General features: G+C 45.5%; 1 protein-coding gene across 1 annotated transcript in view; it reads left to right on the forward strand.

Moving 5' to 3' along the window:
• LOC138265359 (major facilitator superfamily domain-containing protein 8-like) overlaps positions 1-9,330 on the forward strand; it is a 92,232-nt gene extending 82,902 nt beyond the window's left edge. The window contains exons 11-13 of the mRNA XM_069213003.1: positions 6,581-6,711; positions 8,274-8,408; positions 8,515-9,330. Coding sequence (XP_069069104.1) covers positions 6,581-6,711; positions 8,274-8,357 — 215 coding nt within the window. The 3' untranslated portion in view covers positions 8,358-8,408; positions 8,515-9,330. The remainder of the gene's footprint in view (positions 1-6,580; positions 6,712-8,273; positions 8,409-8,514) is intronic.
• The last annotated feature ends 6,399 nt before the right edge of the window (positions 9,331-15,729 follow it).

The following is a 15,729-nucleotide window of genomic DNA, read 5'->3' on the forward strand; positions in this document are numbered from 1 at the left end:
AGCGGGCAGCGGCATTGGAGGGGCACGCTGCCCGAACAGAGAGCAATCTTGGAAGCGAGCAGCTGTGTAAGGGGGAGCACACTGCCCAACCAGTGAGCAAGCTGTGAAGCAGGCGGTGGCGTAGGATGAGCACGCAACCCGACTGGCAAGTACTCAAGCCACCGGCATGTGAATTTAGGTAGGCAAGGGCATGACCAGGAGCATGCTGCCTGGGGCATTTTAATTGGGACTTACCTTGTCCAGCGACCTGGGCCTTTGGGAGCCTTTCGGAACTCAACCACCCTCTTCGTGGCAGTCTGGAGACTGTACAGGTACAGATAACCACGCCTACCTCCTTTAATGGGGCAGAGCCAATTTTTCTCTTAAAGGGAAAATGACTACCGCCCAGCTACTGACACAGGGACTAAAGGGTAAAAGATATCTGGCTAGGCGGACTGGAGGAGTGGTGCATCCACACCAGTTTTGTATGTGCTGCACCAAGCATCAGGACGAGCAGGTCCAAGCTGGGAGGCAAGGGAAGAGGGGACAAGGCTTGTCAGGACCAAAAAGAGAGAGACACCAGCTAGGATGCATAAAGGGAGATGCAGGGCCCAACAAGAGGCAGGGTTGGAAAGGGAGCATGGAGACCAACAAGGAGAATTCTCCCCCCCCCCCCCCTCCCTCCAGGTTGGACGTGAGAAGAATCACACGGGAAGCCAGCAAGGTTTTACGAGGACGGGAGGGACACATCGATGGAAGTTGCAGTTAAGAAACCAGAAACCAGAGTGGTGAGCAAATGCGTTGTCCCCACAGTCGAAGACAGGAACTAGGACATCTCAGAGATGGGGCAACCCCTGGCGAAGATGAGGCAGGCAGTTGACCAGCATGGGCACAAGTGGTTGATGGAGCAAGTCTTGGCCACAAGGGAGAGATTAGAGCAATGGAAGATGACAGAGCCTCGCAGCAGGAGGAAAGGAAGCAGTTGCGGCCCAAGGAGCGCCACATTGGGCACCAATGGCCTCAACCAGCGGAGCAGCACAGGAAGAGGTCTAGCAGCAGTTGGAGCTCAGGGAGCAGCGTCCAAAGGACAAAACGAAGGAGGAGCGACCAGAGGGCCGGACCTAGCAGGAGCACAAGCTGCAGAACTGACTCAGGGACACACTCAACCTAGAGGGCACACAGGCAATCCGGACCCACTCACAGACAACTGCACTATGCCATGGACAGCGAGGAGGGACAGAGCAGTGAATGGTAGTTGGTCTTTGCAAGCAGCCAGCGGGCACATACAGTCAACTCGCCGGTGCATGTTGAAGAGTAGAGAACATGCAGGGGCACTCACCCTACAGCAGATCTTAAGACACACAGTGGGGAGCATGGGACACATGTGCATGAAGGGGGGGGCACAGAGGATAGCCCCCAGCAAAGGTCAGAAAGACATTCAGGCACAACGTATGTAATGGCCAGTTATGGGACTCAGGTTGGTGTAGTTAACGCGGGGAACACCTTGCCAGGGCAAGCCCCAGGGCAGGCGGAGCACTTATACGAGGCATGGCCATGAACGCCACACATTCAGTAGCAAGGGAAGCCTCAAAGCCATGAATCACTGTATCAAGTATTGACAGAAAGTGAGCTGGCACGGCAATCCGAAAGGGATTTATGACAACTTTTCTAATGAACGACATGATGACTGTGAGGATGAGATATGGCATGTGTAATTAAGTTGCGTTTCAATGTGCAATAAAGGTACAAGTACACTAATCAGAAGTTATGAACTAATGCTTTTTCATTACAATGCATGATAACCAATGCTGGACATGTTAATGACCCGTATTGTGATGACCTATGTACTGGCTTTGCTGTTCTATCACAACTTCTGTTGTATCTTGATATCCCTAGTTGAGGGGTGAGAATGACAGGAGTTCCTCTGTTGGTTGCTTGCACACCTCGGGGTGGGAGGTGGTGGTTTTACCACTGAACAGGGAGGCGCAGCTGACCCTAGAGGGGTATGGTGGCTAACCCCAGCACCGCAGCAAACAAAGGTAGCACAGCAGCATAAGCCGGTACTGAAAAGTGCTGCAAAAATAGCAAGTGGTCACTCAGTGACCAAGGCATGCAGGTTTTAAATGACCCAATTTGAGGGGAGGGGTGGGGCCGCATGTTTAGCAAAAGGCGACCGGAACAAGCATGTCCCAACATTGTATCCAGGATCAAGTGGATAACCAACCACCCACCCACACAAGGTTTCACGGGCGGTGCAGCAAGGTTAAGGGCATTGGGTGGGGTTCGCAGGGTCTTAATAATGGGATGTTCACACAAGACGGAATTGAGCAAAGGCCGGATACAGTTCTTGGGATGCCACACTGAAGGAACACGTAAACTGCCCGAGGTAGGTCCTTGTGATGCTGCACGGCAGGGCCCCCCTGGCCGAAGAGGGAGTTGCAAGGTTTTACCAACAAACATCCTCACACAAAGATGCGAAAGAGGAGTGGCTCGAATAAGTTCCTTGGGATGCCTCACGGCAGGGACATCTGAGGGCAGACAACGGATAAGAAGCGGTCAGCGCTGGGCGGTCACAGCAATTGCAGCTCAGACATGGCTTCATGGACACAAACGCCACACATTCGTTTCAAGGGAAGCCTTAAAGCCACAAATCGCTTTACCAAGTACTGACAGGAAGTGAGCTGTCAAGGCGATCAGAAAGTGATTTATGGTAACCTTTCTAATGAGAGGCTTGATGACTGTGTGGATGAGAGGTGGCAGGTGTAGTTAAGTTGTGATTCCATACGCAATAACGTTGAATGTACACGCATGAGCAGTTATGAACTAATGCTTTTTCATGACAATGCAAGATAACCAATGCTGGAGGGGTGAGAAGGACGGCAGGAGGGCCTCCGGTGGTTGCCTGCACAGCTGGGGGTGGGAGGGGAGGGGTCTGCGCACGTCTTTACAAATTAAGTGGGGCAAAAGGTGTCACGTGACATGTACCTCTGACTTTGCTTTGTGTACGATATATGTGCCTAGAATTCCTGGAAACTTAATTTGGTAAGTAATTCTCGACGCCTGGTCACGTTTATTCACGTTGTTGATATAAATATTATTTTTAAAAAACAAACGTGAAATTTTGTTTAAAAAAATGAAGTGCTGGTTACCCCATCTAAATGAAACATCGTCATTCCCTACCAGTGCACCTACCCGGCCTTATAATTATTTTTGGCTGTGAAGATGTTGTTTTGGACAGTGGGTCCCAACCTGTGGTCCGGGGACTCCTGGGGATCCGCGAAGCCTCCTCGGGGGGTCAGTGACTGCTTAGTAAATTAAATAATATTAACAGGTTAGGTCCCCAGCTTTCAGTAGTGACTCAGTGGGTGGGGGGGGGTACCCAGATTCCAATCATGATTCAGTGGGGGTCCATGAGGTTCCAGTAATGATAAAGAGGGAGTCCACATAAGTCAAAAGGTTGGGAACCAGGGGTTTGGGAGATTTGCTGGCCTTACCCACATAATTCCTATCCTTAATGGCGCCACGTTAACAAAAAGGGAATGAAGTCTGTGCCTCTGGTCACATAAATAATGTTGCCCTTGGCATGTCTCCTACTTATTGTGAGCACACAAAGGGTGGGTCAACCAAAGCTGTTTTGTTGGAGTCGTTTTTATTGACTTTATATTTTAATACACTATATTACAGAAGGCAAGGTCTCCTATCCAACACTTAACAGCATAATAAATGTCATTTTGACTTTTACTCCAGAAGAAGATAACTACGTGACGCACCAACTTTAAATTGCTAGTTGAACTTTAACCAGCAGCAAATAGCTTGTGGTTTCCAAGTGTAGAAAAGAAAAGTGAAATCCCACATGTTGATGTTCATATTAGGATAGGCTGGCACCAGGACAGCCTTTATAATTATTTGTTCATTCAATGAAGTCCATATGTTAGTGATGAAGCGGAAAGGCGAAGTGGTACAAGCTCCACAGCGTACAACTACCCCATCTGCAATGGCGCAGCCTTTGTGGAGTGACAAGGTCCTCCACCCCAAACCCATATCTCAGCCCTTTCTTGGTCTCTACGGGGCTCAGGATGAAGTCGACTCACAGGTAGGATGGCTCTTTGAGTTAAACCCTGTGAGTGTTCTGCAGGTCAAAAGTATTTCACAAGTATGGTTCCTGCCAAGACCAACACAGTCTTCCATTTTCCCCTTTTTGAGATCAGGAAATTGAGAATTGTTAAAGTGGTTAATAGTTACACATTGTATTTACAGTGCGTACAAGCAGCAGAAATGTGGTGCACAGCTCTACAAAAACAATAATTATTGTCAAGTTCACGTTGTGGAGTAGGCTGTGAGTGGTTCTTCTTTTCACAATGAAGAAACTGTTTCCCTCTGGCATCCTGATGTCGTGGAGGGTGCTCAAAAGAAATCTGGATGGAAGGAGAACTAAAATAGGTGTAAGCTGGGTTTAACTGTGGAAAACATCTGGGCAAGGAGACAGGTTCATAACGGTGTGGTTTCAAGAACACATGATGGCTGGAGCACCAAACCAAAGGCGAGCAACCAAAGTTGGAACTCTCCTTGAGATCATAGTGTTCTCTTAGGTAGACATGAGCTGGAAGTAAAACCCAGCCACTTTGCAAAGGTGACCTGTTTAGGAAAGTAATGACAAAGGGTTTTCGTTCCTGTTGAAAATGCAGAACTAGATCCTGGTGAATTTAGGTTATACCAGGAAGGAGGGCTACGTACCAAAAACACATCAGAAGATAGCCTTTATAAGTAACATAAGAAGGAGCCTGGGCTAAATTAGCAACCACTGTACCTTAATAGGGAATATACGCTTTATAGGGTAAATAAACTACTCTCAAAATGGTGTCATCAAGCTGACAGTTGCAGAAATAGTAGGAGAACAACATTTAGTCCATCCGAGAAAGAAGTGATCAGAAAACTGAAGAATTCCCTATGGCATGGCTTCAGTGTCTCATTTGCACCCGTCCATGAGAGCTGGGATGCTCAGATTGTGAGCATCAAAGCTGTAATCTGGAAGCTGCAGTGCCTTACGTGCTGCTACCTAACAAAGTCTTACAGCGCCAAAGATCCTGCAGCAGCCGCAAGAAAAACCTACACCATTGGAACTCAGATGACGTTAGAGTTGTAGGGGAAGCAGTTCATGAAGCTCTATTGACATGAAAGCCGGGTCCGAAAGGAAGGACTTTTTATCTGTTCTGTCTTGCAGGACTTTGCGGTCTGAGTCCACTCCACAGGCCCTCCACCATTAGGAGGTACTCCTTCGGTATCTATTTTAAAGGTGATAATTCTACAGTTAGAACTATCCATCAGAAGAACAAGTTACTTAGCATCGATAATACTCTTTCTAGGGAATACTCTGTCTAACCTGAAGTTTTCTTACTGCCCTTCCTCCTCCTATTCTGTGGGGGAGCCTATTTTAACATCTACAAAATCATAAGTTGGGAGTCTGCACACTGGTACCTATGATTGTGTTATGCTACACATCCGAAGGCATGGAAAGAATCAAGTATGAAAATGACAGCATGCAAGTGTGGCGCTCATATTCAGTCTCTTCAGTTCCAGGCTGGTACAGAGTAGCACAAATCCACTTGGGGGCATGCAGAAGGATTGTTGAAAAGTTTACGGACCCAGTCTAACACCTGGGCAATATTCTAAAGGTATGTGGCATCTGCTCTTAAATAGATTATCCAGCAGAAACAGTTACTGAAGGTAAGAAACAACTCTGTTTTTTCACTGGTCACCTATATCCAGTGATCATTCAGACTGGTAATTGGATTGCCATTTCGGATCATTAACACAGAATATGGTGCCATTTTGATAATGAGGGCTCAAGTGCTTTGTTTTACAGGAATGTATTTTACATGGTTTTGGAAATGATCCATCCATGTGGGTTTTAATGGTGCACATTGTGTATGTCACTGTAAAATATTTGCTTGAACCTTTGATATAAATTTTTACTTAAGTACTGTACAAGCTTAGGAATAAAGGTGGAAATGTTTGAGTTAATGTTCCTCAATGACTGGAAATACCTAAGAGCAGGATTTCCAACTCTGTTAGCTCATCACCCTTCCTACTCCTTACAGTATGGCATGAACCTAACGTGATTGACTCAAAGCCCAAAGTGTAGCTGTTTGGCCAAAGAAAAACTGTAGACACATCACTGGTTGAGCTCGATAAGGTGTAGCCTGGCCCCCCCAGACACAGCAAGCATGTAGTCCAAATCTACCCAGAGTTACTTCACTTAATAGAGAATAAAATAGATGATGGAGTACTTGACCTAACACACCAGACCACTCAAAATAACCAAGGGGAGTATCTTATGTACTTTGCCTTAGCTGTGACTATGTTTGGTGGCCACTTCCCTCTTCTTTATCATCATCATTCCCACCACATTGTCACTCTCTCACTGCATTTCTCTAGCTACAGTTTATTTAGCCAACTTTACTCCATTGTTCCTTCCCACCCTGTCATCTTATTTCATGTCAGCACTCCCCCTTGTCTATGTTGGTTCTTTCCATCTGCATGTGTACACAACTGTATCCTCATCTCAACTTATCCCACTGACTCATCCTCTTCTCCAATGCAGGTTTCAGTCATGGACTGCGTCGCTCCATTGGAGGAGTCGCCATGATCTTGGGCCCTTTGTGGGCCGGAGGACTTACCGAGAATTTGTATATCATGTTGGCTGTAATGATGGCTTTACTCACACTGCTCACTGTGAGTATAAATATGTATACCCCATATAAAAAATGCAGTTGTATTAATAGAAAATGGCTACCTTTGAACACATCAAAGTCTTATTTAGCATTAGGGAGAAAAGGACAATCTTTGATTTGGCAGTGGTGTCTGGCTTGGAAAAAACATGTGTATACAGGTCTTAGTACTGGGCAACATATGCAGGACCTGGGATGCCAAATCAATGTGAGAAGAGATTGTGGCAGGTCTCCATACCAGCAGATCATCCTGGCCCTTGGACAAGGTGATACACTTGCACCACAACACACCTTTACTTTCTATCTAGAAGCCTCCAGAAGCAACCAAATAATTTACACAAGCAGCCTAGACACACTAGCACCTTACTTTGAACCCAAAGGGACATTGAAACACTTTCCTGTAGACTGGTGCTTGGAGCAATCACAAAACCAACTAAAATCCACAACATGTTACTGCTTAGCTCAGTATATGTCATGCTATCTTTAAATCATTTTTATGCTCTTTGCGTAGTTTTTAAGGTCTTTTATCTCAATAGTGAATGAGAATGAAAATGTTTAATATCTGCATGGGGATTTATGCTGATAGTTCTCTCACTTCCAGCGGTTGCTGAAATGTAGGTTATGTGACTGGAACCATTCCTGCCTACGCTGCTGAGACGTGGCCTTGGCAGCCTAAAAACACTCTGCTATGTACTCTAAAGGTTTGCCTTCTCCTTCAGCCTGATGGATTAGTGCTCTAGTATTGGTATGAGATTCGTCCCTCAGTGTGATTTTTATCTGTGTTACCATTTTCCTAAGACCCACTCTTCTCAGATAATTTTGGAGGGGTGACAGAATTAGTCCAGCTATTAGTGAGAAGTCAAGGTTCTCCAGGTCTCCATCTACACCTTGGGCGGTAGGTTTGCGTGGGGCATCTGGTCAGATCTTCAGGTCTATTAGAAGGATGGAATACTAGCCTTCATCCCATCCATGACCATAGGCCCTGTTGAGAAGACTGTTGGGAACAACTAGAAAAGTTTAGGAAGCTGAGGTGTCCATGGCTGTAAGACTGGTTTCAGATATTAAGAGGCTATGGGGAGAGCTTAGTCTTTGATGGTGCCATGGTTTTGGATGCATGTTTGACTTCTTATCTGGTATTAGATGTGCTCCCTTGAAAAATGCTAGGTTGTTGTGGGGTTGGGTGAACGGCACAGGGTGGAGAGTGTCTGCTTTGAATGATGAAGTAGTGAAACGTGAGGGCCCTCTTTTCAGACCGGGATTCTCAGAGGTTTTGACTGGGACTTGCACCTTGACTGTAGGGTAACAGACGCTGGTCTTAATGGCTTCTGATGGTGTGCTTACATCCTCTCCCCAGTAGCTGAAGGTTGTGTTCTGTATATGTTTTGTGTTTTCTGTGCTGTGACTGCGCAGGCATGCTGTGCATCTCAGGCTGTCACTCCTGTGGGTTTCGTCCTGAGATCTGTAAAACACCTGCCATGACTTGTCCAGTTCCCTGGGCTTTTAGTTTCTGCTCCTGTGTCTGTAGGTTTTGTGCAGCAGTCAATTTTGTTATTTTGTTTCTGGCAGATAATGGTAGGTCTTTCTTACAAGTACCTTGTCGAGCCACAGCCTGCTCCCACCTGCCCTATTGCCCATGAGGAGTGTGGGTAATGCCCCGTAGAAGTCACCGAGTTAAAGACGATGTATGTGATACAGAAGAAGGTGAGACCAAGTTGAGTTAAGGGGATGCCCTCACCCATTCATTCTTACTAAGGAGACTATACAATGCAGAGCTCATATCTTGTCATTTTGCTTTCTTGTTATGTAGGTTCTGGATTCGAGGAAGAATTTTCATCTGGCTCCTTTTGAAATCTCACATGTCTGTCCCAGTCTCAGTGAAAGTGAACAATGTACAGGCTTTGACATGAGTAACATCTTGATACACTACTCTGTGATGATCTCGCCTGCAAACCCCAGACACTAAGGATATTGAAGAGGTGCCTTCATTCTACTAGCAATCGTGACCTTCATCCCTTGGGCTCAGTGGGACCACAAAGACTTTGGTGCAGCAAGGAAGGATGCAGTATTGTGCTTTCAGCCCCCATCCTGGACTCACTCATACTCTTCACTTTGTCGCTGAAGGCCTCCTCTGTGATCCTGAGATTCCCTATTAGTGAACACTGTAACCTTCCTGTGGTCCACTGTTAGTTGTGTAAAAACAATGAGGCAAGTACCCTCTAACCCTTTTGACCAGGTGGTCCACTGTTAGTCGGCACCTATCAAGATGAAACACAAAGGAAGGGAAGAATCAAGCAGTTGTGATGCAGTTGTTATAAACATCCTGGCTCCATATTCATCCCCTTTTTCTCTCACCCACCATCTTCTTAACATCTCTCCTACCATCTGATATCTTCACACCGCTCTCATATCTTCACTCCTTCCCCTGCCCATTCTCCCCTACCAAGATCCACAGTGTTCCCCCTTTGTCCCTTCCCATCTGGATCACCACCTCCACATCTCTTACCCTGTGCTAGGGTGTGTTTTGTTTCTATGATTAGTGTACAAGCCACTGTTGCACAATATGTTTATAAATATGTCGTTTTATTTATGTAAATTTAAATACAACAAATATTTGTCCCCTAAATCCAGTTTTTCTGTAGTTGTTAGAGCTGAACATTATGCATACATGGTTGTGGTATTGGAGTATGTCACAGTGCGAGGTTCTCTTTTGTAACAAAGACAATGCAGGCAACAGTCCCAAATGAACATTAAATAGCAAACTGAATGACTTAGTGTGCGGTAACCTAAAAGGATCCATTGATTATAGAGAAACCCACTGTACTCGTTGCCCTTTTATTGTTTTTATTTGCACACCTCATTTTTGACAAATAGAAAACAGTATGCAAAGTCCAAACGCGCACCAACAACACAAGTCGTTTTAGTTCTTCCTCGAATATTACTTTTCATTTTTTAACACTCATTATCCGAATTGTTTTATCCATCTAAGCAGACTTGGTCAAGGCTGTATAGAGTATGGACCAGAGTTGTTATAAACATAGGGCGCATTGCTCCCTTTTGTTGCAAAAATATTATAACTTGATAATACTGAAAGTCTTTCTTGGCATTCTAATCCAAATATTTGAGCTTACGTATGACACAATGTCCAGTGAATGACAGTCACTAGCTTAGTCAAAATCTCTGTCCCATTTGTTAAAGCCTTAAGTTACACACACATATGGGTTGTTTGTGTGACTGTGAACTAATGATTTTTGCACTGCATCGAGGATGTTATGCAGCATGGCTGAAAACATTGCCAAAGCCAATAGGTCTCAAAGGGGAGACCTATTGGCTTTGCCACTGCTTGTTGTTCTTGTTTCTGTGAAAGTGGGACTAATCTTCAGAATGAGCACTGAGGGTGGAAGCCACACTAAATGGAACAGATGCCTTTGCTGACAATCAAGCATTCAGCATAACGGCACCTGAGTTCTGTCACACTATACAAGTCCAAGACGAGGGTGCTGATTCGAAAATGCCAGAGGATGCTCAGAAGATGCATCAAAGCCCGGCCTACAAGTTAATTCTGTCTTTTGAAAAGTTGATGAATTAATTGCATGGATGGTTTAATTAGGCTCAGGTGAATTTTCCATTGTGGCGCTGTAATCTTGCGTAAATTTTGCCATACGTTTGTGACGCGAAATTCCAGAAATTACATTGCAGCACATTTAAGTGCAAGTGCACAGGAATAACACAAGTAAACATAACAAAAGTGGCTGCTGTTTGCGGCGCTTGCGTGTTTTTTAGCATGAAATGAATCCTTGCCTTTTTGAACTATGCGTTTCATGCTAAAAAAAAGTGCTAAATAATAATATGACATTTTGCAACATGCATAATATTGTGCAGCTTTTCTGACATTTCATTTAATTATGGGTGTGATGCACAACTTTCCATATTTTTTTCTGAAATTATGCATAAGTGGTATTGGGTATCTCGTTTTTTAACAGTCTAATTAAAGTCTGTCTTTGTTTATGAAAGCATATTTGGACAAACTTAATGCTTTGATATACCAGGATATTATCTCCTCTCGAGGGAAGTTAAGTGAAAACAGATGTCACCCAAGGCCTCGATGATGAGAAAAAGTAGACAAGCACTACATCAATTGATGACACATTTTGCATTGAGAAGTAACCATTTGGAAATCTTTGGTTAAAGTACTTTCTTGAAGACTTTGGTACAGCCGTGCCTCCATTCTGCTTATCTGACCACTAATCGAGAGATTTTGATGGGTGTGCAACAGATTTTGTTTCAATGGCCCTGATTGTTTTCAGCAATGAATTTAAAATAGATTCACTTTGAAAACAAATGATTCATTGTAATTCTAATATTGCGTGAGGACGTGTAAAAGATTTCAACGTGGGTGTAATCACCTCCTCCTTCACTATTTATTTAACTTCAATTACAATCTACGGTTAAAACGACGCTATAGTTTAATTCCGTACAAAATTCTGAAACATCCATTTGCAAGGGATAACTTCTATCCGCACCATGACCTGCTCCTTTTAGATTTTGTTTTTCACGTGTAGGATCACCTAAACTGTATTTTTAAATAGTATTCGGCTCGTATCGTAGGCAACATGAATTTATTGAACTACTTAACTAAACCATTAAATGTTTTTTCAGTGGTTTTATTTTTTATAATTGACTTCTGCTAGCCGCGTTGCACCCAAAGAAGTTATGCAGGGTCTTTGCTTGTTCGCTGCAAGTTCACGGGGCGGTTCCTGGCCGCAGCCAGGCCCAGCATCCATCCCACTAACCCAAGATGCTCATAGTCTCCGTTTGTGGACACAGTGCGTGTGCCAGCCCCATCAAAACAACTCCACTGCACACGGCCTTGAGGCAGGTTCTGTCCAGAGGGAATCTGCCCTGTCGTCAAGCTGTGCGTTGCACCCAGCCCATGCATAATGCTAACAGTGCACAGCCTGTATTAGTGTTCATGATTTGCACCAGAAAAACACACTTTTATGGAAATTTGCAGCCATGGGCCTTCAAACACTGTTACCTAAATGAGGTTATTTTTGTGTAGGCAGTATATTGTGCTATGTGACCTCCCTACCACATCACCCCCAAACATCCATTCTAAGGTCAAGAAATAGTCCCGTGGGTCCATTGTAGACCCTGTATTTCTTTAGGCTGAATACTTCACAGTGCCTTGTATCCTGGAATGACCAGGGCAAATAAGACGCACCAACAGAAAGGCCTTCTGGTTCACCGCCGTCCTCCAAGAATCCAGGCAAACATGCCGAAGATCCGAGAAAAAGTGGCGCCAAGAACATACCCCAGACAACCACACAGCCTTCAAAAACGCCATCCGAAGACACCACCAACTTATCCGAACCGCCAAAAGAACTGCCTTCAAAGAACGCATCGACAACAACGCACACAGCCACAAGGATCTCTTCAACATTGTGAAGTTACTGTCCAACCCCGGCGCCAACATCAACGACATCCCGCCATCACAACACCTCTGCGACTCCCTAGCCACCTTCTTCTACAGCAAGATCGCAGAAATCCATGACCGCTTCAATACCCAGACCCCCTGTCAACCACCGACACCACAGACTCACCGCCCCCCAACCACACCAGCCTCCTGCTCTCCTTCACCCACGTCAACGAAGATGACACCATCAAAATCATGAACACCATCAACTCCGGCTTATCATCCAACCCCGGCTCACCATCTGACCCGTGCCCTCACCGAATCTTCAACAAAGTGAGCTCCGTCATCGCACCCCAACTCCAGAAGGTCATCAACAGTTCCTTTGAGACCAGTACCTTCCCCAAGAGCTGGAAACACATTGATATCAACGCCCTCCTCAAGAAACCCAAGGCGGACACAAAGGACCTCAAGAACTTCCGGCCCATCTCCCTGATCCCCTTCCTGGCCAAATTAATTGAGAAAATTGTCAACAAACAACTGACCGCTTACTCGAGGAGAACAACACTGCAAACCCGTCCCAATTCGGATTCTGCAGCAACCACAGCACCAAAACCGTCCTCATCTCCTCCGCTGACAATATCAGGACCATAATTGACAATGGCGAAACCGCAGCCCTCATCCTCCTGGACCTCTCAGCAACTTTTACCACCACATCCTATGCACACGCCTCAACGACGCAGGGATCCGTGACAGAGCCCTGGACTGGATAACCTTCTTCCTCACCGGCAGAACCTAGAGAGTCCACCTCCCTCTATTCCGCTCTAAAGCCACCAAAATCATCTGCAGTGTACCCCAGGGATTGTTTCTCAGCCCGACCTTCTTTAACGTCTATATGGCTCGGCTTGCAAACATTGTATGATCTCACAACCTCAACATTGTTTCATACGCAGATTACACCTAGCTGATCCTCTCCCTCACCAAAGACCCTGCCACTGCCAAAACTAACCTCCATGAAGGAATGAAGGCCATCGCCGAATGGATGAAGAACAGCTGCCTGAAACTAAATTCTGATAAAACCGAGGTCCTCATCCTCGGCTCCACCCCCACCGCCTGGGATGACTCCTGGTGGCACGCCACACTGAGAACCACACTGGGAACTGCACCGACACCCACTGACCACACACAAAACCTGGGATTCATCCTGGAATAATCGCTATCAATGACCCAGTAAGTCAATGCCGTCTCCTCCTTCTGCTTCAACACCCTCTGCATGCTTCGGAAGATCTACAAATGGATCCCAACTGGAACCAGAAGGACGGTCACCCAAGCCCTCGTAAGCAGCAGACTGGACTACGGCAACGCCCTCTACACAGGAACCCCAGCCAAGCTCCAGAAAAGACTGCAATGCATACAGAACGCTGCTGCATGCCTCATCCTGGACATCCCCCACCACAGCCACATCACAGCCCACCTGAGAGACCTGCACTGGCTCCCCGTCAACAAGAGAATCACGTTCAAACTCCTCACCCACGCTCACAAGGCACTGCACAACACTGGACCAGAATACCTCAACAGACATCTCTCCTTCTACACCCCGGCCCGACAGATTCGCTCCGCTGACCTTGCCCTCGCCACCATCCCACGCATCCATAGAACGACCACCGGCGGCAGATCATTCTCCCACCTCACCACCAAGACGTGGAACACTCTTCACAATCACCTGTGACAGACGCAGGATCTACTTACCTTCAGGAGGCACCTCAAGACTTGGCTGTTTGAGCAGTAGCAGCCTCCCCCCTCTGCGCCTTGAGACCCTCACGGGTGAGTAGTGCACTTTACAAATGCCTCAATTGAAATAACGTTTCATTTGCAACCACGAACCCAAGTGGAGTGCTTAAAACTGACCATGGGAAAGAATGCTGTTTTTTCCAACCAGATACATTTTTTGTATGTTTTATAATCATATTTCGCTTTACTTTACTTTGAGTTTAATTTCAGCAATTACCATAAAAGTAAACTCACAGGTGCAACTTTAGCTGTCAAGGTAACTCTGTTGTATCACTACTTTTTAGGCCTGGGTTCAGACAGAACTATTGCCTGCAATATACTTATCTGAGCTTTTAATCTGCCCCAATCATTGGTTTATTGGGACCAGAGTTTGTCAATCATTGATTGGCCTACCTGAGAGAAGCATTGCTCTCTCACCTAGTGATAGTGGAGGGTAGTTGTACCCTTCCCTTGCAATATATAAATGACTATTTTATATCTGAAAAGTAGATCAAAGAGCATCATCATAATTCGATTCTTTGTCTCATGCTTGCATTGTAAACAGAAGAGCAACTTGTAAGACACTACGCACAAAGCCCCTGTCTTTCCGCCATCTCTCCTCCTTTGCCTCTCCTCTGCCCCATTCTCTTTCCCTCTGCCCCAGCCCCTCCCTCTCCCCGTCTCTCTTCTTCCTCAGGTGTCTCTTTCTACAGCCATCATTTATATTTTTCTGTGGCTTTTAATTTTCAGGGCTTGCTCTGATACCGGCTTTGTGCATGTGCAGTAAGCTAGTCGTATTTCTACAACTATATGTAATTATAAAGGTTTGTGTTCTGTCTGTGCACTGGCTCTGATACATTATTTTAGAGTGCACTTGTGCTGTTTCATTTCACTGTGCGCCTGTAACATTCAAACCTTTGCCCTAATAGTGTGGCACACATAAGAGCAGTCGGACACAATGTTTTCATTTTACTGCATGTTCTGCCAAGTAACAGATCACAGCACAGTCCTGAATTTTACTTCTTACTTCCTAGTGGTGTTTCCTTTTGTTATGCATGGCTCTCACAGAGAGCTAATAGCATTAAATGGCTATTCTAAATACAGTAATGCATTTTTTTGACGTATCAAATGCTTCACCTTCGGTTATTCAGTAGAATTTCTGACTGCAGATCGCACAGGAGCATTGTTGCCAATGGCAAAACCATTGACAAAATAGAACTAAAAACATGCACCCCCGAGAATATCTTTTTTTCGATCAGAATAACCTCGAGAGATGAATGGACAAAGGCATTTATTGTTTAATGCTCCAAAGTGGAAATAATATTCAACCAATCAATCACCAAAGTGCAACAATGCTTCCCTAAATCACATCTTGCAGAATAATTCACCCAGAGCCATTTTCAGTGCTCACAACCACGTGTGCAAAGCTGCTCACACTAGTGACTCTCAATCAAAAGTACTTGCAGTCATGTGTGCAGTGCCACTCACCCAGATCCACAAAGATGCAACCCCACTTGCCACCGACAGTAACTCATTCAAACACTGTTCAACCACAGCAAATGCCCTAAAGCCAGCTGTGCAAGTCACTTCCTCACACTGTCTTACATGGTCCCTTTTACATCATCACTCCCCAACAGTGGCTCATAAACAACCACTTGTCCACAGCACTTACTCCGCACCACTGGAAACATAAATATGCACACCACCAGCACAAATTTCCTGTAGGCCCTTGCAAAAGGAACCACTCTTCCATATCCGACCACATGCAGTACCACTCATTCAGCAACTCTGCGCCATAGCACTCGCTTAAAACCACTTCTTTATTACATCCCTTTCCCACTA

The sequence above is a fragment of the Pleurodeles waltl genome, chromosome 11 (genome assembly GCF_031143425.1).
Source record: "Pleurodeles waltl isolate 20211129_DDA chromosome 11, aPleWal1.hap1.20221129, whole genome shotgun sequence".
In the NCBI taxonomy this organism is placed as follows: domain Eukaryota; kingdom Metazoa; phylum Chordata; class Amphibia; order Caudata; family Salamandridae; genus Pleurodeles; species Pleurodeles waltl.